Below are 26,880 nucleotides of genomic sequence, written 5' to 3' on the forward strand. Positions count from 1 at the left end.
GATAACTAGATTATGGGCTAATTTGTTAAATTCTTAGGAAGTTAACAAAAAAGGTGTGATCTGACAGTAATTAAATAATTATATTATTAGTAGTAACTAATAAGAATAATAATAAGCTTGTAAAAGTACACATTTCTTCAAGGGTTCTTTAGTAAAGTGTATAGAGCCAGGAACACTCAAAAAACCCTTTGCCTGATTAAATAAGTGAACAGGCCGAGAGAGTACAGGCAGGAATGAGACTAGAAGGATGGTAAAAAGATGGCTACAAGGTTGTTCCTGACTGATGATTCTGGACGTGGCGGCTAGGATCCTCCTCCATGATGGCACCCTTTCCTTCCGCTTCTATTGCCCAGTCTCAAAGGGCGCTCTTGTGGTCCTGCAGTGTGCAACTGCAGTAGTGTCCCATTTCTCATTTTGGCGATCAAATGGGTGCTCTGGAGCACCCTCTGTATGCGCTTACTGTGGCCTTCAACGAGGACCGCAACAACGCAAACTCAGCATCTGTCTATTTTCCAAAATTTCACGAGATACGGGTTCAATCAGAGTGGATGGTTTTGTTTACAGTTGTCTGACCAACATGGTGGAGAGAAAGATATTCAGAAATAAGTGAAGTATTTATTAATGATTTTAACTTGTCATTGAGCTGAATTACCCCTGTAATCTAAATTCAGATACTGTAGGTAGGCAAATTAGCCTACATGTCACACACATCTGTCCCAAATGCACGTTTAAACCAAGCCCAACCACATCCCCAGCAAACACACAATCGCAACGTTGTCTGCTTTTTACAACGTTGTCAAAAGGTGGTGATGGAAGGGAGCGAAGTGTGTTCTTTTTATAGTCTTCTTAAGTATGGCTTTCTGGATCATGACTTTACCTTGCTGACGTTCTTAAACTTCACAAGGCTCAAAATACGTTTTTAAGGCGCCATTTTTTGACATCTTAGTCTTAACAAGTTTATGTAAAGTAGATTTAAGTTCAAGCTTACACACGTTTTGCACTGAAGCTAAAGTTAACATTTTATGGAAATATATTCCCCATCAAGCATCCATCCAGAGAGGGGTTCGATCTCTGCGTGCCGGGTGACGTGCGGAAGTGGACGCTCTTGTGGCCGCAGGAAGCATCCATTGAGCAGCCACAGCGCGGCCAGTTTTATTAGCGGCCGTCAATGAGCGGCCAGTTTTACTAGCGGCCGCCATTGAGCGGCCACAGCGCAACAGTTTTATTAGCGGCTGCCATGGAGCGCACCACAGAAACATGTTTCTCTCTTCTTTTTTTTTACGTAGAATAGCGCTAATAACTGGAGCAGTACAGACTGTGACTCTGAAAAGCTAAAAGAGAAATTTACACTGTGTTATGAAACAATTTGTCGGTCTATTTTAAGGGAAACAAATCAAGTCTGTAAAAAGACCATCAGGGGCGTCGGTAGGCCAGGTTTAGGGGATTTTAGCTAAAATTTTACAGCGTTCACAGGGCACTAGAACCTGCAAGAGGCGCTGTTGCGCTGTTGTCGTTTGCTGAAATTGTAACTCTTTATATTTCAAAACTTTTGGGAGTCCATGCAAAAATAACTCCACTAGAGTAACTCATTTCATTTTGGGATTTTATACAAAAACACAATAACTCAAAATCAATTGAGAAGATTTAATTTAAAAATTAGTACTGCATTAAACCACAAATTGCCTTTTTCATGAACTGCACTGTTGTGTTGTACTCGTGGCATTTCACATCACAAAGTTGCAGTAAGGCACCGTATGCATTCCGTCATCCATGAAAGCTGTCTCTCAAATCAACACAAATCACTCTAAAGCCATCTGTTGTGTCCTGAAAGCAGAAGGCATTCATGTGGTCATCAAAACCCTGCACTGACATTTGTTTAAAGGAAAATGTACTCACTTTTCACAATTACATTTACAATCTTTTTAAAGACGAACGTCTCCTTTTGACATCAGTGCAGACAATCATTACAGTGTGAAATTCTGCTTTTTCCCTCACCCAACAAGTAGTGGAGAAAACTAAATACATTCAGTACATCACTTAACATTTCACTACCCTCTAGACTGCTAATCAACACTTTTAATGGGACCAAATTAAATCATTTTAAAATAAATTTTCCCAGTGAAAAGCCAGCTTCACTGTCCAAATTGTATTTTTTTTATTTTATTGTTATTTTTAACATTGAAATAAATGTTTTAGAGATAAAACATCAAATAATGTATTAGTTTATTGTTTTCAATGAAATACAAGTCAAAACTAATTTACAAATTACTGTTTTCCAAACCTTTTATGATTTGGAGTTGTAGTAGTTCTCTTTTCCCCAAAATGAAAAAGAAAGGGCTGTGCTGATCCACTTTTCATAAGGAAGACTTCGATGTTCCCTCTTAACTGAAATACAAAGAAAGGCATAAAGAAATAGAAAAAAACAGACAGACTAACAGTCAGGAAAAGAAAGAATAAACTTTAATTTGTGGAATAGTAAGCTATGTTGAGGAAGCACACTAGGGTTATAATACCATTATGAAAATTATGGTTATAAAAATGTAGATACTCAAGACCAAAAAGACACTGTGGTGAAAATTACAGCACGTGTCTGGACAGATGCTACGTCCTTGCTTGAAAATACATGAAGATCTCAAAACAGGGGCAGTAAGATCTAACAGGATGTACCTGCATGTACATCCCACATTTGCCCCTCGACTGAAGAGCCAGCTAGCCCTACGGATTTCTATTTTTGATGAAAAACAGGTAAATACAAAAGTTTAGGTAAAAACAACTTCTTTTCACTGGGTAATATTTCATGATGTTTGATGTAGGAATATTCACAAGTAACTCAGTTATTGTTGGTAAAAAATTTCCATTCAACTGACAGAAGCCATCATTGAACGAATCTACAAAGTCACACAGCTGGACAGAGCTGGCCTTAACAGCAATGCATATATTCTGGAGGTTCTGACACCTGAGGTAAAATAAGATGCAATTTAAAATCAATTATATAAAAAATTACAAAAAATACATTTTGTAACAATGGAAAACTTTATAATTGTTTGTTCTATTATTGTTCAGCAAACAGTGAGTGACCAGACTTGTGTGTTCTTCACCACCATAACCATCTTGATCCTAAAGAAGATGGAGGGCTTCCACAGGTTCCAAGCAGAAATGGCCTTTGTGACAAAAGGATATTTAGAATAACATTCAACCTTTCTTTTTTCTCTTTTTTCATTTTTTTAACCTAATCAAAATCAAGGACCAACAAACCTGATATCTAGTTTTGGCACTGTGTAGGTTGTAAAGTGTTTATTTTGGACTTTAATTTAAATATTAAGGCATTTTGTTTTACTCATCTATTTTTTTTTTACTTATTCTTGTTTTCTTTGGATTTATTTATTCGTCATTTACTAAATATAATTGTATATATTCCATATTTACTATTTAATGCCATTTAAGCACTATAATAAAACATTTTATGCAAATTAAAAATTTATTTTCAAAGTCTTTTCAAAGTTACTGTATTTTTTTTCATGTCTTTAAAGCTCTAGCTTCATTCTAATTGTAAAAGTTCAAGCAGGATCAAGCAGTATCAATATGAAAGTGGGGCTTCTGACTTTCTGAAAAAACTACTGAACTTCTCAGGTGGCGAAGCAGTTCTGTGAACAGCACAGAACAAAGGCACTTGAAATTAAAAATAATATGCTGCTGGGTAATTCCCTGATGGATTACATGAAACATTATGGAAAAAAGGAAAAAGATGGGACAAAATGACGAAATAAAATTAAAATACCACATTGCTAAATATTCTCTGTACAAAACCAAAAAAAAACCCAAAAAAAAACAAAGCTAACACAACTACCCAGCATTTTAGATAAAGTCGTCTGTGATGGGTTCCTATTTACATACTATTTTTAATTACCTATAACCTACAATGCTTGTGCAATATAACATATTAAGGAATGTAGCGTTACAGTAATTCCGTAACTCCTAAAAGCCTAAGCACCACAAATGCACAGCCCCTGGCAAATCCCTTTAGATAGTGGTGGCTCTTGTAGTTTCTCACCCTAACTGGGCAGATGATGTGACAGACCGCGATGTGACCTAATAAATCTAATGATCTATTAATAGTGGCCACGCTGTGGCCGCTCAATGGCGGCCGCTAATAAAACTGGCCGCGCTGTGGCCGCTCAATAGCCGCTTCCTGTGGCCACAAGAGCATCCACTTCCGCCCGTCACCCGGCACGCAGAGATCCAACTCCTATTGTCCATCCATCCATTCTTTTTCTAAGCCGCGTTATCTTCTGGGTCGCGAAGGGTGCTGGAACCTATCCCAGCGTTCACTGGGCGGAAGGCAGGAAACACCCTGAACAGGTCGCCAGTCCATCGCCGGGCACCCACCAATCAGAATCGTGCAACTACATGCACTTGCCTCAAATCGCATGTTATTAGGTATTCTGAAATAGACTTGCTTGTGGTTTCTGAAACTGTATGGTAATACTGTTATCCATAAAAATAAACGGTGCGCACGTTTGTCTATTTGTATAGATAGCAATATACCATACAGTGTCAGAAACCACATAAACAGGTCTGTTTGGGACCGTGTAATTCAACGTAGCTTAAGGCAAGTATGTGGCTGTGAGTTAAGGGGGAGCATGTGTCAGTTTTGCAGACTAGATGAATGGCAGATTACGAGCAGCAGTACTGCACTGTGGACTTCGGTGACACAGGTTAAATCTGCCGCAGGAGTGGAATATTTGCGTGCAGGGTGACGGGCGGAAGTGGCGGCTCTTGTAATAGTAGGATCAGCTGGTACAACAGTCAAAGTTTTGTTGGCGACCGGCGGAAGCTGTAGACTTAGATGTAAGATATTTGTGAGGGTGTTTCTAAGCAATGCAAACTTTTCTGTGGCCAAAATTACAAACCCTTTGGCAAATTTTCTAGTTTGTCAAGTTTTTTAGTCAAAAATGATTATATGGTTTTTCGAAGACTTTTATTTTGACAGAGTTTGAGTCACTACAGTGGGCAAGTGTTGCACGAATCACAAAGCCCTGCTGAGCATGTAGGAGCTGATGTGTACGGATATGCTATATCGCGGAAAACTTTTGTATGTTCGGTTTGCTGAGTGAGTAAAGTAAACATAATGGACATGTAAGTGTGTCGAGTTTTATTCTGGGTGTTTTTGCATCATCATATATTAGGTTAAGAGCTTTCAAGTTCACTTCCGTGCAATATAGCTGCGGAAGCTAGTTAGCCAGATGTTTCTGCGGCTGGTTTGCTACGCTTGTTGAATCGGTAAACTAGCTAACTAGCTATACACTCAAGGCTGGATTATTATTCGTGTTTAACAAGAGGCCAACTCAGTAATGTTCCGTGCTTAAATGTGTGAATATTATAGTATTACGTAAGTAGTAAGTTTAATACTTTTTAATTGTAAATTGTACAGTTGTACATTTCAAGCGTTCCTGTATCTCTGTGTTATAGGTTAGCCCCTATGCGTCTTTACACTCTCACCAGAAGGCATTTTGCTCTGGTATTTGCGATTTTCTTGATGTGCTTTGTGCTCACTGTCCTCATCGGCGTAACAGGTAAGTGATACAATTTTTTTCTCCAAAACAGTGTTATTCCAGTGAGTTTTGACAGTAATATAAGGAATATTTCGTGGGATTCGACGTGAATTAAGTTACAGTAGAACGTGAGGCGTCCCAATAGCGTCGTCATCACCACGCTACAACGTATTTCTTCATAACGTTCAGTACAACAAATGTTGGCTAAGGAGTGTAAGATATGACACAGCAAAGTAAGGTGGAGGTCACGTGCGCCAGCACCTACGTTTGTTTGGCCTGTTTTCAGAGGAGCTGGGATTTATCTATAATCCCAGGAAACCTATTTTTGAAATTACTATTTTGAACTCTTGCTCCCCTATGTACCACACTGCCTTACTGAAATCCTCTGTTAAGGCCAGAGAATGTAAAGAGAGGAGAAATATGGAGCGTTTGAGTAAAAAAATACTTTGTAAATGTTTAAACATTTTTATATAGAAGAACGCATTCATTTACTGAACACAAAACAGCATAAAACATTTTAACGTTCATTAAACTGGCAGTATACTTCAACCAATGAAATAATTTCACAAAATTAAACTACAGCCAAACATGTAAAAATTTCAAGTCAGAGTTTAATTATATAGAACACTAGACATTGTTACAAAGCAGCCTTACAGAAAATCCAGGTCCAAGCCCCATGAGCAAGCCAAAGGTGACAGTGGCAGGGAAAAACTCCCTAAGAGCAGGAAGAAGAAATCTTGAGAGGAACCAAGACTCAAAAGGCAAACCCATCTTCCTCTGGTTGACATCACATAGCAACACATGCTGTTGTAAATAAGCTTAAAGAGAACTCTGTGTTCATCTCAGCATCGGTAGTATCTTTCTTTATGCAGCGGACCAGTCAGAGTCAGGGATAGGTCTCAGAACAAATCAGGCAGTGATTAGTAGTTTCAGCAAGCAGTGCACAAAGTACTAACTCAAACCACCAGTCGTTTGGCCAAAAAGATGTTGTTTTACTTCGAAACATCATTTTTGTTTAAAGTGTACTGCCAAATAAAGTTACACACAGAACACGATGCCAATAAACTACACAAAAATGTCATTAAGACTAATGTAACTGGTGAATGTTGATACCACTACAACCAATGGACAAAGAAGCTCTGTGTTGTATTTCTGTTGTGAGGATTTTATTCTGATAACAGAAATGATAAAGCCTTTTAGTATTGATTAGTTGGCCTCTGCTTCGTCTCACCTCCTTATATGAGACAAAGGTCAAAAGGGGTGTAAAAAGCTTATGGCAGAGATAACAATATAACATACAATAATTGCAATTGAAAAAAACCACATCTGGGTAACTTCATACATATGAAAGTCACCCATGCCATGGGCATTGATCTGATATAATAATAATAATATTATAATAATCATAATAATAATAATAATAATAATAATAATACTTTTATTTATATAGTACTTTTCATGCCGGTGGCAACTCAAAGTGCTTTACAGACAGGTGATAAAAACAGTTATACAGGAAGGTATAAGTATTAATTTATCATAAGAAAATGACAGATCAAAAAAGATAAATACCACAAGATGTAGAATTTTAATTAAATGCTGAGTTAAAGAGATATGTTTTTAGATGCTTCTAAAAACTGAACGAGGCCTCTCCGTGTTTTCAGTATTTTACAGAAGATATTTGTAGAAGGTCAGTATCTGCAGATCTAAGATCACATGCTGGAACATAAACAGACAGACATTCTGTCATGTAAGTGCTGCTTCAAGATCATTTAGAGCTTTAAAAACGAGTAGCTGAACTTTAAAATCTATTCTGAAAGATACAGGCAGCCAGTGCAGTTCTTTTAAAATGGGAGTGATATGATCTCTCTTTTTTGTTTCTCTTACAATGCATGCTGCTGCATTTTGTACGTATTGTAAAGAATGTATTGTTTTCTTAGGAAGTCCTGTAAGAAGAGCATTACAGTGATCAAGTCTGCTTGTAACAAATGCATTAACAAGGTTCTCTGTGTCGCTCTGCGATAGAAAAGGCCGAACTTTAGCAAAATTTCTAAAACTATAGAAAGCTACTTTAGTGACTGTGTTCAGCTCAGAGTCTAAAATTACACCCAGATTTCATACTTCAGGTTTAGTATATGAAGCTAAAGAACCATGTTTCCCATAAAGCATTTTTCTATGAGTTTCTGTACCAACGATCAGAATTTCATTTTTTCGTGATTTAATTGTAGAAAATTTTTTGCGACATCCACTATATCTGAGAGACAGCTGGTTAGTCTGTCTACAGAGTCTTGATCATCAGAAGAAATAGAAATGTATAATTGGGTGTCATTAGTGTAGCTATGAAAATCATGCTTCCTAATGACATCACCTAGAGGTAGCATTTATAAAGAGAAATCCAAAGGCCCTAAAACTGAACCTTGAGAGACTCCACAAGAAATGCCAGATCTTTTTGATGAATGATTTCCAAGTGAAACCATGAATTGTCTATTACCTAAATATGATTTAAACCATTCTAAAACTTTGCCGAGAGGCCAACCAACATTCAAGACGCTGAATTAAAATCTTGTGGTCAATGGTATCAAAAGCTGCACTAAGATCTAATAAATCCATAAATCCAGAAGGTTTTTGTGCATCAGCCTGAGGTCATTCATAACCCAAAGCAGTGCTGTCTCTGTACTATGGTTAGAACAAAAACCTGACTGAAACTTCTCATATAACTTGTTTAATATTTAATATGCATTTAATTGTTCGACAACCACTTTTTCTAAGACTTTACTTAAAAAAGGTAGGTTTGAAATTGGTCTAAAATTATTTAGTATGGAAGTATCCATGCTACTGTCTTTTTTAGCAAGGCAGTTTTAAAAGCGCCTGGAAAAACACCTGTTGACAGAGAACAATTTACAAAAGTTAAAACATCATTGTGAACACAATCAAAAACCATCTTAAGGAATGAAGTAGGAACAGGGTCAAGATCACATGTGGATGTACATAGCTTGTTTACAACAGTTGTAAGCTTCTGATAATTGATAACAGAGAAAGATGTCATTACTGATGTAGGTGGCTTATCAGGAACATTATAGGAGCTTGTTTCAGCTTGCTGAGCTATACCCTGTCTTATCAGGTCTTGGAAAATGAATTGCGAACTCTTCATGGACCACCATGAGACTCAGACCCAGAAAAGCTGGGGTTAAGTAGTTGGTCTATGGTGGAAAAAAGAATTTTAATTACACTAGAGCGGTATGACTGTCTGGATATTTGCTTAGCATTATTATAGATTGAGATCTGCTCTTTATGAAAATCATAATGTACCTGCAGTTAAGTTTTCCTCCATCCTCTCTTAAGCTGGCATATTTCTCATTCATCCATGGATTTTTATGGGTATGCAAGTTTTTCTTCCATTGTACCCCATACCATGAGAGATGTTGGCTTTTACACGTTTCAGTTATGGAAGTATTTTTCTTGATGCAGCAGTGAACTGTGTCAAGAGACAGTGGTTTTCCGAACTACTCTCGAGCCCCTGTGGCTATATTTAACACAGTAGCATGATGGTGAGGAATACTGTGGGAATAAATAGAACTGCACTGTGCACTTATTATTTATTTATTTATTTTTTGCTTATTTGTTTTTAATAGGACCAAAAGTCATCACAGAGAATTCTTACAATGCCTTAAGTACTGGCAATGAATCTAAGGTGAGTATAACACTGATCTGCTAGAACTTGCATAACATTTACAAGTATGAATGCTACATATGCAGATACAGCATGTAAAATTAAAATATATGAATTTCATTAATAATTCCTTTGTATTTCGGGGCACTTTATCCTTCCATAAAATGTAGCACAGCTTAAGGAAGTCAGTAAAACATTATAATAAAATATCAATTAATCACAGCTATAGTCTAATGAAGAAATTAATTGTGATAAATTATAATAATATTAAAATGATAATGTAACTACCAAATAATTTTATCTCTTGAGCCGTGAAGTTCTTGGTTCTACGTAATCCTTGGTGTATTCCACATAAATGCAGCACTGGGTCTATTTAGCTCCACCCCCATATTTTCCACATCATAATTGGCAACATATGTGACATATATTTTTCCAGTACTCTGAGGTTTTCAAGATATCCACACAATATTGGTCTCAAAATGTTTATTGGGGTCTGGAGGTCAAGGTAGGAGATAAAATATGGATATTTGGAAATTTGTAAACAATATGGCCACCGCATACCAATTAGGACCTTCTGGGTTTAGCTTAATTAATAAAAATGGCTACAGAATGCATTGGCTAATTCTCATGAAACTTAGTCTTATACCCCAAATGATTTTGAGGAAACCCAACAAGTTTGACACCAATTATTCAATGGGGGTCGCTATAATAACCAAAAATCTGTTCATCGGCAACCACTTGGCCTATTGAGCTGAAACCTTGCATGCTGCGTATTGTGACTTAATTAATAAGGTGTTAAGGACAACTTAATCATTGGACAAATATGGCCGCCATTGGCCAGTACGCTTTCAACAGGGATTTGGAGAGCTTACCATTGGCCAATCATCATGAAAATGAAATTTTGCATCCACATAAGCACTCTCTAATCGCCTATCAAGTTTGATCTCAGTCAGTCATGAGGTGGTGCTATTCAACAAAAAAAGAATAATAAAAAAGAAAAATATCTTGGATAAAAATAAATCGACTGATCATGCCTTACACTGACATTATATTAAATACGAGTCTTTGAAAATTATTTTTTTCTGCAAATGTTCAGTGTTTAAAAGATAAGCTTTTTGAAGTAGTTTATGGATTTTAAACAAATTATCTGAAACTTGGTGGACCATTCTCAGCACTGCAGTAACACTGACACAGTGGTGGTGGTGTATTATTGTGTGTTGGAGTTTTTAAACACCTCAATGTCACTGCTGGACTGAGAATAGTCCACCAACCAAAAGAGGTTATAAATCTGTTAGTCTTGCTCAGGTCGTGACGCAATTTGGAAGAAATGTGCACAACCATCATCTGTGCACATTTGCTAAGTTTAGTATAAATTGGTCTCAATATTTCCCTACACTGCTTAATCTAGTATTAATTTACTAAAATGTCATTGTTTTGCTTTACAATTAAAATAAAGATGATGATTTCAAATTACATATCTCATTAAGACCTAACACTTTGCAAATAAATGTATGTTGCTAAATTTCACAGCACATCCTGTAATTTGATTTGAACCCATCTTGATCACAGAAGCAGATGTTGCTATTTCTGGCCACCAGAGCGAACTTCAGTAGTAACTGCAAACTGTGAACTTCAAACATACAGTCATAAGCTTTACTATATTTATCTTATCCAGTTATTAGAGGGAGCTCCAACAGTAATTGCAAATTGTGTACTTTAAAACATACAAGCAATCAATTCAATCAATTGGTCCATCAAGTCTGTGCATTACAATTCTTTCAAAAGAAGTTACAATTGTTCTGCGGTTGATAAAAGTTGGAAAATGGATGTTTTCTTACCACCTCAAAATTGGTCTTAAAATAATCCGTAGAGTCTGAAGATAAATAATTATTAAAAACATCATGACTTTTAAGCACAGTGTAGCAGCAAGATTTAAACAAATTAGTGTGACCTGGCTTTTTTTTTTAACTTAAATGGCTACAAACATATGAGTCATTGGCTGATTATATGAATTTGAAACATATGTACAGAACGACAAACTGTGGGTGTATTCTAAATTCATTTTCAATTAAATTACTTAATCACAATAATTGAAAGTTAGGAACTAGTTCATAAAAGGATGCTTGGTTCCTTATTGCTTACTGCCAATAAATTGTCTCAAAAAATACTGTGCTGCAGTGGGCTGCTTTGGCTCACCATAAAAGCATCTGCCTTTGATGACAAAGGTCCTGGGCTTGATTCCCCATCAGGCATAATGGATGGATCTGTATAAACTGTAGCAGACATATCGCTTAGATTATCTTAATCATAAGAATTGGGGGTCTTTTTGAAAAATCCAACTATGACCAGAGGCTGACACACAAGGCTTCATTGACCTTGTGGTGCTTGGACCCCACAGTTTGCCGCTTGTGACTAAATTTGTTTTATTATAATTTTTTACCCTGTAAATGTACCACAATGCATTTTGTTCAAATATTATATTATATTGCTTTGAGTAACTGAAGAGCTGTCAAGAAATACTTTTGTAATTTGTTTTGTATTTGTACTTTTTTCCCTGCATTTCAAGACGGGACCCTTTCACATAAAATCTCCACCACTGTCCAATTATAACCAGCAGTTATGGCTCCTGTGTGTTATACAGATGACGCAAAACAACGGTGAGACACAGTTGTACCTCTGCTTGCAACCACTGATTCTCATAGCATGGTAAAAAAATAAGAAAGATGTTCACATGCAAATTCTACAGGTCCTAGCTGTTATCATACAAAACACTAGTTTTACATTACATACACATATTCTGGTAGATCTACCTTCTCCTCTGCACCCCTGCTTGCAGTAATTTTTGGGACAGATTGATGGTATGAAGACATACCAGATGTGTCTTCAAAGGCAGTGGTAGTAGAGCTAAGTGATTTAGGTGTGAAAACTGTCTAGTTGTAGGCCATAGTCTAGTTGTATAGTTGTATAGTTTTGCAACAGCTGTCACTAACTTAGCCTGAAATTTGGTAACCTCCATATATGCTGTATGTATGTTTTAAAACTTATTCTGGAACTTTCCTTTAAGGTTTAAGCAACCAAACATGACCTTGTTATGCATTAAAAAAATAACCAGAAAGCTGTCTGGAAGGTTTATAAAAAGCAAAGTTAGTGTGATCAATAAATACTGAATACACTGTTTTTATAAGCCAACGTCTGGCATTACATAGAAGCTTCTCCAGCATCACTGTTAGTGTCTGCATATCAGAGTCACATAAATTGGCTCAGTCAAGCTGATATGCCAGTCTAACCCATTAATCAAGATTAGTTTTATGAAGACAGTGAAAATGGATTTTTTTTTCTTAAGGATTTTTTCCACCTCTTTACTTTGAATGGTTATTAATTTTAATAGTAATATATTTGATAGTAATCTTTAGATCTCCCATTTCAAAATGTTATGGTTAGAACAGTCACCATCTATGCACACAAATACTGTGAAAACATAATTTTCATAATGGATGTGATATTGTGATGTTTACATCCCTTAGAAGAAGACTTCATAAAGAATTTTCAGATGAATGTAGAATTGAAAGGCGTGATGCAGGACGCCAGCATTATGCGCATCAGTGATAATGTGCATCGGAAATCACGTTTTCTGCATTGTGCGCAGGTGAGTGTTTTTCAGTCACTTCGTAAATCTCTTCCAGCAACCTTAAACTTTTTCATAAATCAGTCAGTACTGAGGTAATTTAACCAGAGTTCAGATGCTCAGCATTCTGTTTTAAATGACTTTTCCTAGAAATGTTCCTTTTTTCCTGCTGACTTATTTTTAAAAACAAAAATCCACTAAATGTATATTTAAATGGCTCATATCACTGAATACCACAATTTTCCTACACTTTACAATATAAAATATAGAGTATCACTTTTTTGACATAAAAGTTTGATGTAGTATGTAAACAGTACTAAAGTTTCAAAATATACCATTCACTTCCCAGCCTGGTTAATTCATATATAGAAATTAAGCTGTATTTGCAGCTTAATTTCTATACATGCAATGTATTTGTGATGTCAGAAAAACCAAAATATTTAGATATATCTGCCTATTCAGCCTCCCACACATTTATGTTGAAGTTTTCAGTAGTGTTTTAGGCCAGACTACTTACAGAGGCATTACAGATGCATTACAGGGCAGTCAGTCAGAACAGAGGTAATTTATACACATCAGTCTTAAAGGCACAATGACAAAAACAGCCTGTTTAATGATAAGAAGTAAAGAGAGGTTGGAGAACAAACTTGCTAAAATGCATCAGGACTGTTTTTGGTACATAAAACCTACACAAGCATTATAAATTGACTAAAATACACACAAAGAATGTGGGCCTTTTAAGATACCAGAAATCAGTCTTTTACGTTTAAAAACTGAAATGTTTTTTCTTCCACTTAGCCCCACCAGCTGTGTGATGAGTTCATCGTTGTGCACCTGGGCTACTTGAACTACACACAGTATCAAATCAACGTCAGTCTGAAAGGCCTGGAGGGAAAGTCACAAAACATTCAAAATGTTACATTTGTGGTGAGATCATATTGCTATATGTTTTCAGATCAGTTGTTCAACATTGCTGGCTGTTTTTCTATGTGGTGCCCTGAATCATGTATTCACCTTTTTAACAGATCAAGACTTACAACCCCAAATTCTCCCAGGTGGAGATCTGGTTCCGATTTGTATTTGTTGTTTTGACCTTCGTAGTAACGGTAAGATTTTACTATAGTCAGATTACTTCAGTCCAACAAGTCATTTTAACTAGTTCAATAAAACATCTGTGTGTAAAATTTTCGTGGACGTCTGCAGTACATGTGTAAATGCCTTTTTTATTTTATTTTTTAATTCAAGTTTGGTATGTTGAGATGTGGTAAGTCATGAGGTATATGTAATGCTTTCTTTTGTAGTGTATGTTTGCCCATTCCCTGAGGAAATTCTCAATGAGGGATTGGGGAATAGAGCAGAAGTGGATGTCTATTCTTTTGCCTTTGCTTTTGCTGTATAATGGTGAGCATCCCATGTCTGTTGTGAGTAAACGACTCGTACTATAAGCTTATGCTGTAAATGACCAGACATTGAGAACTTTGATAGCGTGTTATTAGTTTGTTAATACTGAAATCGGTACTGTTTTGAATGTTAGTCTTATTATTGATTCACACTGTTAGATTCTGTGTTTTGGGGTTTATGTTAGATCCAGTGTTTTAAAAACCTGCTTTAGATCCATTCTTTCCATTGTCATTCCTGACAAATAGCTGGTTTCCTGGAACACTGGACACTTTTTTCCAAGCTCTGTTCTTGTGTGCTCTTCTGCTGTTCTGGCTCTGTGTATACCATGGCATCAGAGTACAGGTGTGTATAACATCTATTCTCTTTTGTAATGTAGTTAGGGCTGCAATACTGCAGGTAGTGGGAATGAATATATTATGAACTTGCTTTTACATGCTTTTAATGGTTTTAGTAATGTTCTCATTGCATGAACGTCGACAAAAGGAATGCGTGGTTGGCATTTTCAAAACTTTTTTTTTTGTTTTGTTTTTGAAAGTATATACAACAATGCTGCTTTGTCACTTCGGGAATAAAACAAGCTTGTGTTAGCCCAATTTTCCATATTTTTGGGGTTAATATTTCATGTTCAGCAGGCTAAGGCATTAGTGCAAATTTATTTTAAAAAAGCCTATTTCTTTTTTTTTAACATTGAACTATTAAACAGTTATTTCAAGTTTTGCATGTATGCAGGGGCCTGTAGTGCAAGCGAAACCAGCAAACAGCACTTTGCACTGGTGGCCTAACATTTTTAGAAATATACTAGGGGCGATTACAGGGGAGATTACAATGCGCAAGAGCAAAGCATAAAAGCATTCTACAGTGCAGACCACAAAATCTTCCGCGACCCACAAGATATAATTATTAAGATATAATTTTATTATATAATGCAATGCAATAAACACTAAAAATAACCGAACATTTTCTGACCTACCTAATGAGCTGATATTGTTTGTCAGCTACCAAGTGCTGGATGTCAGGCAGAAGATATGAAAGTTGTAAAAGGAGGCCTGGCTCAGTTCAACAGATTTAGATGCACATTTTAGCCTCTAATTGATGGTTTAATTTGTTTGGCTTCAAAGCTTTGTTTAAAAAGACCTTTCTATGTTCAGCACAGAGTGGCAGTTACTCGTTTTCTGTTTTCAGACATATGAAGCCTAAAGGCCTTTACACACAGAATGCGATTGATTTGTGCAGTATTTTCAGATCTGACAAAGTAGGTATATGCCAGTCCATAGGCTTATCTGAAACAATCTGGAGTTAAAAACACCTATTGAGAACTTTCTTAATGTTCTCTGAGACATTATTCCAGAGTTTAGGAGCTTTCACCAACTGAGTTACAAGTGAGTGCCAGCCCAATTTCTGGTTCAGTTTTTGCACAAGCCTGTTGGCCTTAAATCCTGACATGAAAGCCTGCCATATGTGGAAAGTGAACTTTGACCTGTGCTGGGAAGTGTCTTTATGGATGCCATTGTGATACATACACTGATAGGCCAAAACATTATGACCATAAACCAGCTCCAACCTGCCATGGCATGGACAATACAAGACGTTAGCAGCAGATTCTTTAAGTCCTGTAAGTTGCAAGGTGGAGCCACTGGGGATTAGAGTGTCACACTCCCTCCACTGGCTTGTCTTCTTTCCACATTGCCTCCTGGTGCTATCACTTTCCTAGGTAAACAGCACACGCGTTCCTGGGCATCCATGTGATGTAAAAGATAATGGGACTTGTCAGACCACTGTAGCCCTTCTTTTTTGTCTGGACCAAATGGGATGGCCTTTGCTGCCTTTGTGCATCGATAAGCCTTGAGCGCCCAATGTCCTACTGCCGTTTTGTGGTTTGTCCCTCCTCTGAGCACTGTCGGTAAGCACTCACCTATGCTGGCTGGGAGCACCCCACAAGCCTTGACGTGTCGGAAAAGATTCGATCCAGTCGTCTGGTCATAACAGTTTGGCCCTTGTTCAGGTCTTCACACCAGCCCATTTTTCCCCCATTAAACACATTGGCTATGAGAACCAACTGTTCGCTGACCATCCAATATCTCAGACCTTAACGTGCCATTGTTACAAGTAATAAATGTTCTTCACGATTCACCATAACTTTTTGGGTCACAAGTGTATAGTGTAACATGTGGTAGGGCCCTAAGGCCCAATCCCATTTCTTCTTTTTACCCTTACCCCTTGTTTTCGAGTGTCACCCTAACTCCGTTCCAAGGGTTAGTGGTTGAAATCTTGCCCTACGAAACGGGACAACCCTTAAATTAAAAAACAAAAAAAAAAACAAACAATAAATTAAAACGACATTAAACTAAGATAATACAATGGGTATCGTGAATTTTTTTAACAGAGAAAATACTTACATTTGTTGGTTTCTTTGGTCACTCGCTCAGCCATCTTGCCGGTTTTTCTTTTTTTCTCATAAACTCCGTTTGGAGTGTGCCTCTGAAAAACCTTCGTTTGGAGGGCCATGTAGCCCTAACACTTCGAACTATCCCTAAATCTCAACAAAAAGTGGGACACCCTAACCCTAGACGTGAACGCACAAAACAGAGGGCTAAGGGCTAAGTGGTAGGGGCAAGGCGTGAAATGGGATTGGGCCTAAGTATTCCATTTTATGTTTTACCAAATTCCTTTTTAATTTTCTCCATTAAATAGTACGCTAACTTCATTACTGCCACAGTTCTAAAGCAGTTACTTCTTTAAAATGTTATAGAGAGCGACTAGCTACTTTTGGAAGTTGTTTATCTCATGAAAAATCTTTTGTGAATTTGATGTAAACCAAATAGCTATACAATTTTTTTTTTACAAATCCTCTTGTTAAAATATGCAGTGTTTGTGCAAAATCTGTACATATTTTATTTTAGTGTTTGTGTGCAATGCTGAATGGAAAAAAACAACTGTTTAGGTAATTGGCTCATGTTTTTTGTTTATCCCTCAGGGGGAGAGGAGGTTTTTGACGTTCTACTTGCCCAAGTTGGTGATTGTGGGGCTGCTGTGGATCTCTGCTGTCACCCTAGGCATATGGCAACTGTGAGATAAATACAGTATATAAATATGCACAGCTGCTCCTTTTGTTTTATACCTAATCATAACTCTTTGAAGTGGCAAAGTGACATTTAATCTTGTAGAGAGTTTAAAAGGATCTATGGTTGAGAGAAACTGTGCTGTGGAGAAAGCTTGTTGCACAAAAATTAAGCAATGGAATATATGACCTTCATTGGAAATTCATTCATTCTCTCTTGACAGTTTATTTTTTCACTCTTCATTGTCAGAAAAAGGGTACAAATAATGTAAATATAAAACCTTCAAAGGTACAACAATAGTTTTAAGGTTAAACTGTGTAAGGTATGTATTTGTACCTTTTCATAACTTCTTTTTTAAAACAGAACAATAAAATAAAAAGCCTGGAGAGGGGTGTGTGGAGTCAATACAACTTAAAAAATATTACTGCAAGGAAAAGTGGTACAATTATGTTTCCTAACTAAAGATACTGAAGATGTACCCTTGAGGGTAGCACCCCAGTGACAGCTTAGTACCTTTTTATACTGAGAGAATTATTATTATTATTATTATTATTATTATTTTTTATTTATTTATTTATTTATTTATATTCATTCATTTATTCATTTGTTGAACTTCAGGATAAATGAACTGCAGGATCCCACATATCAATATAACATGGACATGAAGCACTTTCAGGTAAGAACCCTGTACCAAACAGAACACCTTCATCTCAATAATTAAAAAAAGGGTAAAAAATGCAAACTGTCAAGTATGTTCTACAAGTACAAATTATAGCACACTTTGTACATTATTATACACATTGACTGGACCTCCAGACTGCAGTTACAAACATTGTAAACATTGTACAAACAGTGCAAATAAACATTGTAAAATAATCAAGGGCTGCAGTGTAAATAAAATAGGGCCTGATTATAATATTGCTCTGAATGAGTGTTTTATCCGAATGTCTCACAGAATGCATCACATGATGCCTTTGCAAAATGCTATAATTTCTTGCAACATCTAAGATGATAAAATTTATATAACTCCTAAGGTCACTGAGCCATTCCAAATTCATACTGTTCAAATATCAAGCCGGAATGACAAGTGTTTTGTCCAGTACTTTTGGAGCTCATTGAATATTTTTTACATACAGGGCATGAAAATATTCTTCCTTTTGGTGGTGGTCCTGTATGTTCTGTATCTGGTGTTTCTGCTTGTGAGAGCATGGTCAGAGCTGAAGAACATGCCCTACTCAGGTAAAGCAGTTTTACGAACAGCCAACACATTCTTAAATCATTCTGGATTTGTTGCACTTTGAGAATAAAATTTCTTGATTCCACAGGATAAACGCTAACATACTTTTTTCAACATCCAGTTGCAGATAGTTTGTTTACCATAACAAACTGAAATTATACTTGTCACCAAGTTAGCCTTTTTTCGGGATATAAATTAAACCTTTCTAAAAGTGAGTGTTACCCTGTTAATAGTCTAGCCATGCAAATCAAAGAGACAGAGCTGCCTTTTCATGTGTCTAAAAACGATTTTAAATCTTTAGGAATTAAGATCACTCCAACTATTTATGGCTTATTCAAGGAAAATTTTGTACCCCTTATTTCTAAACTTAAATCAGACATTCAGAGATGGAATACGCTACACTTGTCTGTTGTAGGCAAAATTAACTGTATTAAAATTACCCAAATTTTTATTTGTATTTCAATGTCTTCCCATCTTTTTGCCAAAGTCTTTCGTTCTGTCAGTAGATAAGCTGATAATGGCATTCTTATGGAGAGGTAAATCTTTAGGAATTAAGATCACTCCAACTATTTATGGCTTATTCAAGGAAAATTTTGTACCCCTTATTTCTAAACTTAAATCAGACATTCAGAGATGGAATACGCTACACTTGTCTGTTGTAGGCAAAATTAACTGTATTAAAATTACCCAAATTTTTATTTGTATTTCAATGTCTTCCCGTCTTTTTGCCAAAGTCTTTCGTTCTGTCAGTAGATAAGCTGATAATGGCATTCTTATGGAGAGGTAAACACCATAGAATATGTAAAGAATTCCTAGAAAGAAGTAGGCTACAAGGAGGTTTATTTCTTCCAAATCTAAGGAGCTATTACTGGGCTGGAAACTTACAAAAATTGTTTATTGGTTCCAATTCCCAGAGACTAATTGGTGTAAAGCAGAGGCAAACTCCTGCAAAGCATCGTCTCTTGCTTCCCCTATTACAACAAAATTACCTTTCTCCCCATCACAATATACTTCATCCCTAGTTGTATGCTCCACACTTAGAATATGGTCACAATTCAGACAACATTTTAATCTTACAGATTTTTCAATGTTGGCCCCCATATGTGATAATCACCTTTTTCCAGCAGCTAAACTGGATCACACTTTCGCACAGTGGCAGAGATTGGGTACTTCTAAGTGTAGTGATATTTACATTGATGGTACTTTTGCCAGTTTCAGTGCTCTCACTGAAAAATTTTTGTTACCATAATCTATCTTATTTTGTTATTTTCAGATTTGTCACTTTATTCAGAATCAAAGTTCAGCTTTCCCCTGCTTACCACCAGCTTCAGCTTTAGATAATATCCAGCAAACCCCCATGCATCTTAAAGGCCAGATTTCAAGTATACTAAACACAATTTCTTCTCTTAAAAATGTGTCATTAGATAAGATTAGAACGGACTGGGCAGAAGAACTAGGCATAGAAATATCTGATGAGTGAATGGAACATCTTCATGTTCTTGTCTTAGTTTGATACAGTTTAAAGTTCTTCATCTAACTTATTACAGTAAAGCAAAATTATCTAGGATATACTCGAACCTAGATGATATATGTGACCGATGTCATGTTGCTAAACCAGATGGTCCTGTAATAGGTTGAGGGACTTCTGGTCATCCATATTAAAAATCCTGAATGAGGCTTTTGAGTCAGATGTAGCTGACAAGCTAGTGCTGAAATAGCCATATTTGGTATACTGCCAGATAATACTTCAATAACAAAAAACAAGAAAATTGCCTTTTCTTTTGCTTCTCTGTTAGCTCGCAGAAGAATACTACTTGAATGGAAATCACCCAAGCCACCAAAAACATCAGCATGGCTTAATGACATGATGCCATTTTTAAAACTAGAAAAAATAAAATACACCATTAGAGGAACAACCAACACATTTTTTACAGTTTGGAGTCCCCTAATGAAGTATTTTGAAAATATTAAGACTCTCCCTGCAAACTGACTTTCAATTTTTGTATGTTATGCTCATCCAAGTCCATCTCACTGCAAAGTCTTACAAGGTCAAAAACAACTGTGTAAATGCCCCGCACTGTTGTGTGGGGAAATGATGGGGTGGGGGGAGAAGGGAAAGAAAAAGAAAATGGATATGACTGCATTGTGATATGCCATTGTCTTGTTGAATACAAATATTCAGGGGGACAAAAACAAATTGCAACGTGTACTTATTATTACTTATTATAGTCTTATCTTAATTAATGTCATGTATAATAAAGGGTATATTGTCCTGTAGTTATAAATGTCCTTGTAAATTCTAAGGGCCTAGATTTTGTGCCTCTAAATTGATTGGGTATATGCATATTTTACATTTAAGTTACATTACACTGAATTGCCACAGTTTATTATGTCAATTAATATGTCATCAAATTCATGAATGTTATAAATGTCTCAGGTTTGAAATCATTTGGCCGTTTCTAGTTGCCTTCTTCCAGCGTTTAACTTTGCACACTGATCAAGACGTTTTGGATCTTGAGTTTACCAGCCAAAAAATAAAAATAAAAGATATCAAGCATAGCTATTAATTGCTAATTTGCAGTCTTACTCAAATAGTTAATCACAGAAGTAACAGTCTTTCTTTGTTCTTTTTTCAGATTTGCGGCTGAAGTTTCTGACATCTTTGACATTTCTGGTATTGATAATTAGGTAATGTGAACTTTTCTCTAAGACTAAAAGTGCTGAAAGGTGGTTAGATTGCCTTGTGAAAATATTAAAATTGACTGCTGTATTGCAAGAGCATAAACGTCTTTAATCTAGAAGTATTTTCATGAAACGCACATGGTTAGACTGAGTAAAAATGGTAAAGGAAAATAGGAATGTTCTGTCCCATTGACTCTGACAGCTTTGGAGTAAGGGGCAAGAGTCTTTAACAGGGTCTTAGAATTGCATAGATGTTTTGTTACAATATACGTATGAGTGCTTTTTTCTGGATTGAGAGTATGGATCGAGGTTATGAGGGTCCCTCTTTTAGATTATGTGTGTTTGGCATCGTTGTCTTGTTCAAATGGCCATATTCTCCCGATGAGATTACAAATCTCCCGGTATGTCGCTATATTCATGTTTCCATCGAAGACCTGTAACGCCCTAGTACCATTTGTATGGAAGCTGCTCCATGTCATGATGCTCTGACCTTCATTACTTTTTGTTTTTCCTCACTGTATGCCAGTTTTTTTTATAAAAATACCATTATTGACAACTTAAAAATAACTCAAATCTTCATCCAGTTAGGTTCATGTTGTTTTTTTTTTCTTTGTTTTTTTCCCCCAATTTTCTCCCCAATTTAGACGTATCTAATTCCACCCACTAGTTAGGACTCCCCGAATCACACGGTACCACCAGCTCTAGGAGGGTGAAAGATGTCAGATCAGTAGACATTTGCAATTAAGACAGTAAGAACATACTGTTGAAGAGTGTTCAAAGTTACAATTGTTTCTGTCCCTCTCTCTCTCTCTCTCTCTCTCTCTCTCTCTCTCTCTCTCTCTCTCTCTCTCTCTCTCTCTCTCTCTCTCTCTCTCACACTCAGTACTGTCATCCTTTACCTGCGATTTGGATCAAAGGCTCTAAAAGACAACTTTGTTGCAGAATTGTCTACCCACTATCAGAATTATATCCTTTTGAGAAATTGTCTTTTTATATTTATTGTTAATTCCCAAATATTGTTAAACACAGTTGTATGCAAAAGTTTGCACACACCTTGTCAGATTAAGTTTTTTTTCGCTTTTCTACGTGAAAACAAGCTATCAAACACCCTGCAGGGAACAAGCTTACATGTGGAAACTGTGAATATTAGCACAGGGGTGCCCAAACTTTTGCATATTGCTGTATGTGCCTCTTTTGCCTGCCTGTGCGTGTGTGTATATATTAGGTGAACATTTAGGAAATGTAACAAGAGGCTCAGTGGCAGTCGCAAATGGTGAAGTACTTGACTTGATTTGTGTATGGAAATTATGTAATCAAGTGATTGGTTATTGAGATCGGTTTTATGTGAATGGTGTGAAGACCTCATATAATGGATCCTGCTCACCTTTTGTTGTTTTTGATATCTGTACATCCCCAAGCTAATATCTGTTTTTTTTTCTCTAAAAATCTTCTGATCCTTTTTTACATCAAGTGTTATTATGCCCAAGTGCTCTGGTATTGCAGTGGCTTTACTGGACCCTTCAACGTTAATTAAATATTTGATCTCTGCATGAACTAATAACACAACATGGAGCTGCTAATTTCTTTGAATCTCTGTGTGTAAAAAGGACTGTGATTCCTGTATCACTCACCAATGTCAAAGATGATGTTGACAAAATTGAGTCAAAATTTGTCAGAGAGTAAATTTGGAAGTCTGTAACAACAGTAATGCACGATACATACTTTAGATATGTATTCCTGATCTGTAATATTTCCACTATCTCCTTAACTTTTATCTTCACCAGCTGAATTTTTGTCCTTCTATGGCCTTCTCAATTTTTACCTCTACACATTAGCATTCATCTACTCACCCTCCAGAAATACTTTGTATGGTAAGTAGGTGCACTAATACAAAAATGAATGTAACTCCTTAGTTTCATAAGAGAAATAAATAGAAGGGTAGTCAACATGCATAATAAGGAATATCATGAGTCTAGATAACATTACTGTAAATGTTATGTCTGATAGACATTATTTTTATTTATTTTTTTTTGTTGTTTCTTTATTTTAAATAGCATGATTGCATATCTAGTTAAAAATTAATAAAGTGGGAAGAGGAGAGTCACAGATTTTGAAAGGAATCCCTCCTCTCATCAAACACAGCACAGCAGCAGTTCACAGTCATGTCTCTTTCAAACCACAGATAGTATATCATTTTTAGGGGCCAATCAGAACTAAAATAACATTACCAAAATGTGAAAAGAGAGTCATGTTTACTTATAATTTTTAGCAGCCAGATGATAGTTATAAGATGATACAGAAAGATGTGGATGATAGTTTGTAATCGGGAATGCTGCTCATTTGTTAAAGAAAACATCAACAGATTCTCACAGAATTCAAATATACTTGTTCATTTATCGAAAACATTAAATGTTTTTTTATTTTTTATTTGAGCAAGATGATGGCTTAGTTGTTTAAAAATAAAACACAATGAAAATATTTCAAGCAGCATTCTTTTAGCAAGTCTTTTAGCCTTGTGAACTGGTGCTTAGCATAGCCTAACCATCAGTTTATAGCGTAATTGTTTTGATCAGTGCATTGACAACGAAAGATGTGTAGAATATGCTTACTTGATTCACATATTACTTGACCTGTTAAGACTGGGTGTGAGCAAAGTAAGATTACTGTTAGTAGTTTAGACTGCAAGTAATTTCTTGGCAGGCTTGCATTGGGAAGAATTTTTTTTTTTTCCAGTTTGTCTCATGTACTGAATAAATAGTAGACAACTCCATCAAACCTTCTCTCTGCTTGTGCTTGGTTTAGAGCACCCACTACTAACCAATCGCCTGCTGGATGGGTGATGCCAAACGATTTCATTTTACAATTAATTTTAAATTAGCCTTTTTGAATTAGCCTTTTCTGAAGCGATTTTGTTTTTGTAAAACCCTTGTGAGTTATTTCATAGTTATATGATGAGATGGTACGGCACATGCTACACATCCTCTTTTCTCACAGACAAACACACACACACACACACACACACACACACATATATTTTCTAAACCGCTTCTGTGTTGCGTGGGGGTGCAGGACCCTATCCCAACAGTCATTGGGTGCAAGGCAGGATACACCCTGGACAGGTCGCCAGTCCATCACAGGGCAGACAGACACATACATTCACGCCTAGGGGCAATGTAGTGTGTCCAATTGGCCTGACTGCATATCTTTGGACTGTGGGAGGAAACCCATGGGGAGTACATGCAAACTCCAAACAGAAAGGACCCTGGCCACCCAGCCGGGCAACCAAACCCAGGCCCTTCTTGCTGTGAGACAGCAGAGCTACCCACTGCGCCACCGTGCTGCCCATTCCTATTTTCAAGAATTAAAAAAATAAAAATAATGTGAAATTAACATTATAGCTTTAGTTATTACTGGATTATTTTTAGTACTGCATTAATGCATTATTATGCTTTATTGTATGTATCTTTTACCTAGATTCCCAGATGAAAGATAATCCTGCTTTTTCGATGTTGAACGACTCAGATGATGAAGTGATTTATGGGTAAGTTTTGTTTTATTTAAAAAAGTTTTAATTCATGTAAATGATTAAAGGATTTTTAATAAGATACCATATCATTATGTCTATTTCATAATTGTTCGTTCCAGTGATTAAAATGTATTGCCATTAAGGAATATTTTACTTGTATTTTAATTTGATTTAATATGTTTGATTTTTTTTTTTTTTTCTAAATGAAGGAGCGACTATGAAGTGATGCCTCTTCAAAATGGCCGTGCTATTAAAACCACTTCCAAGTACCAAGATGAGACTGACAGTGACTAACATGACTGGACAGTCATGACTTGTCAATTCCAATCAATTTGGAAAGCGTGGACAGAGTAAAAGGCTGAAGAGGAAAAAAAAAACCTGTACAGTGAACTTTGTGTAAATAATGCCATATATATATACACACACACACCGATCAAGCATAACATCATGTAAGCCCTTTAAACTCCCCTTGCTTACAATTTGGATACATGATAATCATAATGTGCTATTACATGGACACTAATGTGACAGGGCTCTTACAATATCACTGAAGACTTCTGGTCTCATGAGGTTGGTCATCCTTGCTGTTTGATAGACATCCACATTATTCTCTTCCTCTAGTTAGTTAACCAGGGTGATCAGGGAACACAGGATCCCAGCACTGGGCCCTCCATACCTACACAGCCACACAATAAAACAGAAATCTTTCAAAGACCTCCTTTTACCCTGTTCTTCAGTGGTCAGGATCCCCATGGACCCTCACAGAGCAGATACTGTTTTGGTGGTGGATCATTCTCAGCACTGCAGTAACGCGGTGGTGGTGTGTTAGTGTGTGTTGTCCTGGTCTGAGTGGATCAGACACAGCAGTGCTGCTGGAGTTTTTAAACACCTCAGTGTCACTGCTGGACTGAGAATAGTCCACCAACCAAAAACATTCAGCCAACTGTCCTGTGGGCAGCGTCCTGTGACCACTGATGAAGGACTACACACACTAACTCACCACCACCACCACGTCAGTGTTACTGCAGTGCTGAGAATGATCCACCACCCAAATAGTACCTGCTCTGTGAGGGTCCATGGGGGTGTATGTACACACACACACACACACACACACACACACACACACATACATACATACATATATATATATATATATATATATATATATATATATATATATATATATATATATATATATATTATATATATATGGATTAAGAATGGGATGTCACTCAAGTTCATATGCGTGTGAAGGCAGACGAGTGAATACTTTTGGCAATATATATATATATATATATATATATATATATATATATATATATATATAGCCAAAAGTATTCACTCGTCTGCCTTCACACACATATGAACTTGAGTGACATCCTATTCTTAATCCATAGGGTTTAATATGATGTCGGCTCACCCTTTGCAGCTATAACAGCTTCAACTCTTCTGGGAAGGCTTTCCACAAGGTTTAGGAGTGTGTTTATGGGAATTTTTGACCATTCTTCCAGAAGCGCATTTGTGAGATCAGACACTGATGTTGGACGAGAAGGTCTGGCTTGTAGTCTCCGCTCTAATTCATCCCAAAGGTGTTCTATCTGGTTGAGGTCAGGACTCCGCACCAAACTCGCTCATCCATGTCTTTATGGACAAAGTTGGAAGCATGAAATTGTCCAAAATTTCTTGGTATGCTGAAGCATTAAGAGTTCCTTTCACTGGAACTAAGAGGCCGAGCCCAACTCCTGAAAAACTACCCCACACCTTAATCCCCCCTCCACCAAACTTTACACTTGGCACAATGCAGTCAGACAAGTACCGTTCTCCTGGCAACCTGCTGTCGTTCCCATCGCTTCCACTTTGTTATAATACTACTGACAGTTGATTATGGAATATTTAGTAGTGAGGAAATTTCACAACTGGACTTGTTGCACAAGAGCATCGTATCACAGTACCACGCTGGAATTCACTGAGCTCCTGAGAGCGACCCATTCTTTCACAAATGTTTGTAGAAGCACCTGAATTCAATGATTTGGATGGGTAAGTGAATACTTTTGCAACGTATTGTGTGTATATAAAGATGAATGTGATTAATTCACAGTGGCACAGAAAAGAGCAGTTGTTTTCAAAGTGA

At 36.7% G+C, this 26,880-nt stretch overlaps 1 protein-coding gene across 3 annotated transcripts; it reads left to right on the forward strand.

Annotated features, from left to right (window-relative positions):
- The first annotated feature begins 4,257 nt into the window (after positions 1-4,257).
- tmem181 (transmembrane protein 181) lies at positions 4,258-25,112 on the forward strand. 3 transcript variants are annotated; one of them, XM_036577065.1, is made up of 17 exons: positions 4,258-5,110; positions 5,470-5,573; positions 9,182-9,240; positions 11,786-11,876; positions 12,747-12,865; positions 13,643-13,771; positions 13,870-13,950; positions 14,146-14,245; positions 14,457-14,587; positions 17,220-17,311; positions 17,923-17,980; positions 18,441-18,543; positions 21,178-21,229; positions 22,107-22,189; positions 23,005-23,094; positions 24,698-24,764; positions 24,959-25,112. In XM_036577065.1, exons 1-17 carry the CDS (start codon positions 5,058-5,060, stop codon positions 25,041-25,043), a joined length of 1,497 nt encoding a protein of 498 aa, XP_036432958.1. In that variant the 5' UTR covers positions 4,258-5,057; the 3' UTR covers positions 25,044-25,112. The 3 variants fall into 3 exon arrangements, with proteins under 3 accessions (XP_036432958.1, XP_036432957.1, XP_036432959.1); XM_036577064.1 differs by having other exon boundaries at positions 4,264-5,110; positions 12,744-12,865; XM_036577066.1 differs by having other exon boundaries at positions 4,609-5,136; positions 12,744-12,865.
- Positions 25,113-26,880: the final 1,768 nt, after the last annotated feature.

Source organism: Colossoma macropomum, unplaced genomic scaffold (assembly GCF_904425465.1).
Source record: "Colossoma macropomum unplaced genomic scaffold, Colossoma_macropomum, whole genome shotgun sequence".
NCBI classification, from domain to species: Eukaryota; Metazoa; Chordata; class Actinopteri; order Characiformes; family Serrasalmidae; genus Colossoma; species Colossoma macropomum.

Coding starts and splice junctions, on each gene's coding strand:
- tmem181 (XM_036577064.1), top strand. CDS start 5,058: ATGTGTACGGATATGCTATATCGCGGAAAACTTTTGTATGTTCGGTTT. Junction 14,588..17,219: donor ACCATGGCATCAGAGTACAG/GTGTGTATAACA, acceptor TTTATCCCTCAG/GGGGAGAGGAGGTTTTTGAC. Junction 21,230..22,106: donor TTTCTGGTATTGATAATTAG/GTAATGTGAACT, acceptor TCTCACACTCAG/TACTGTCATCCTTTACCTGC.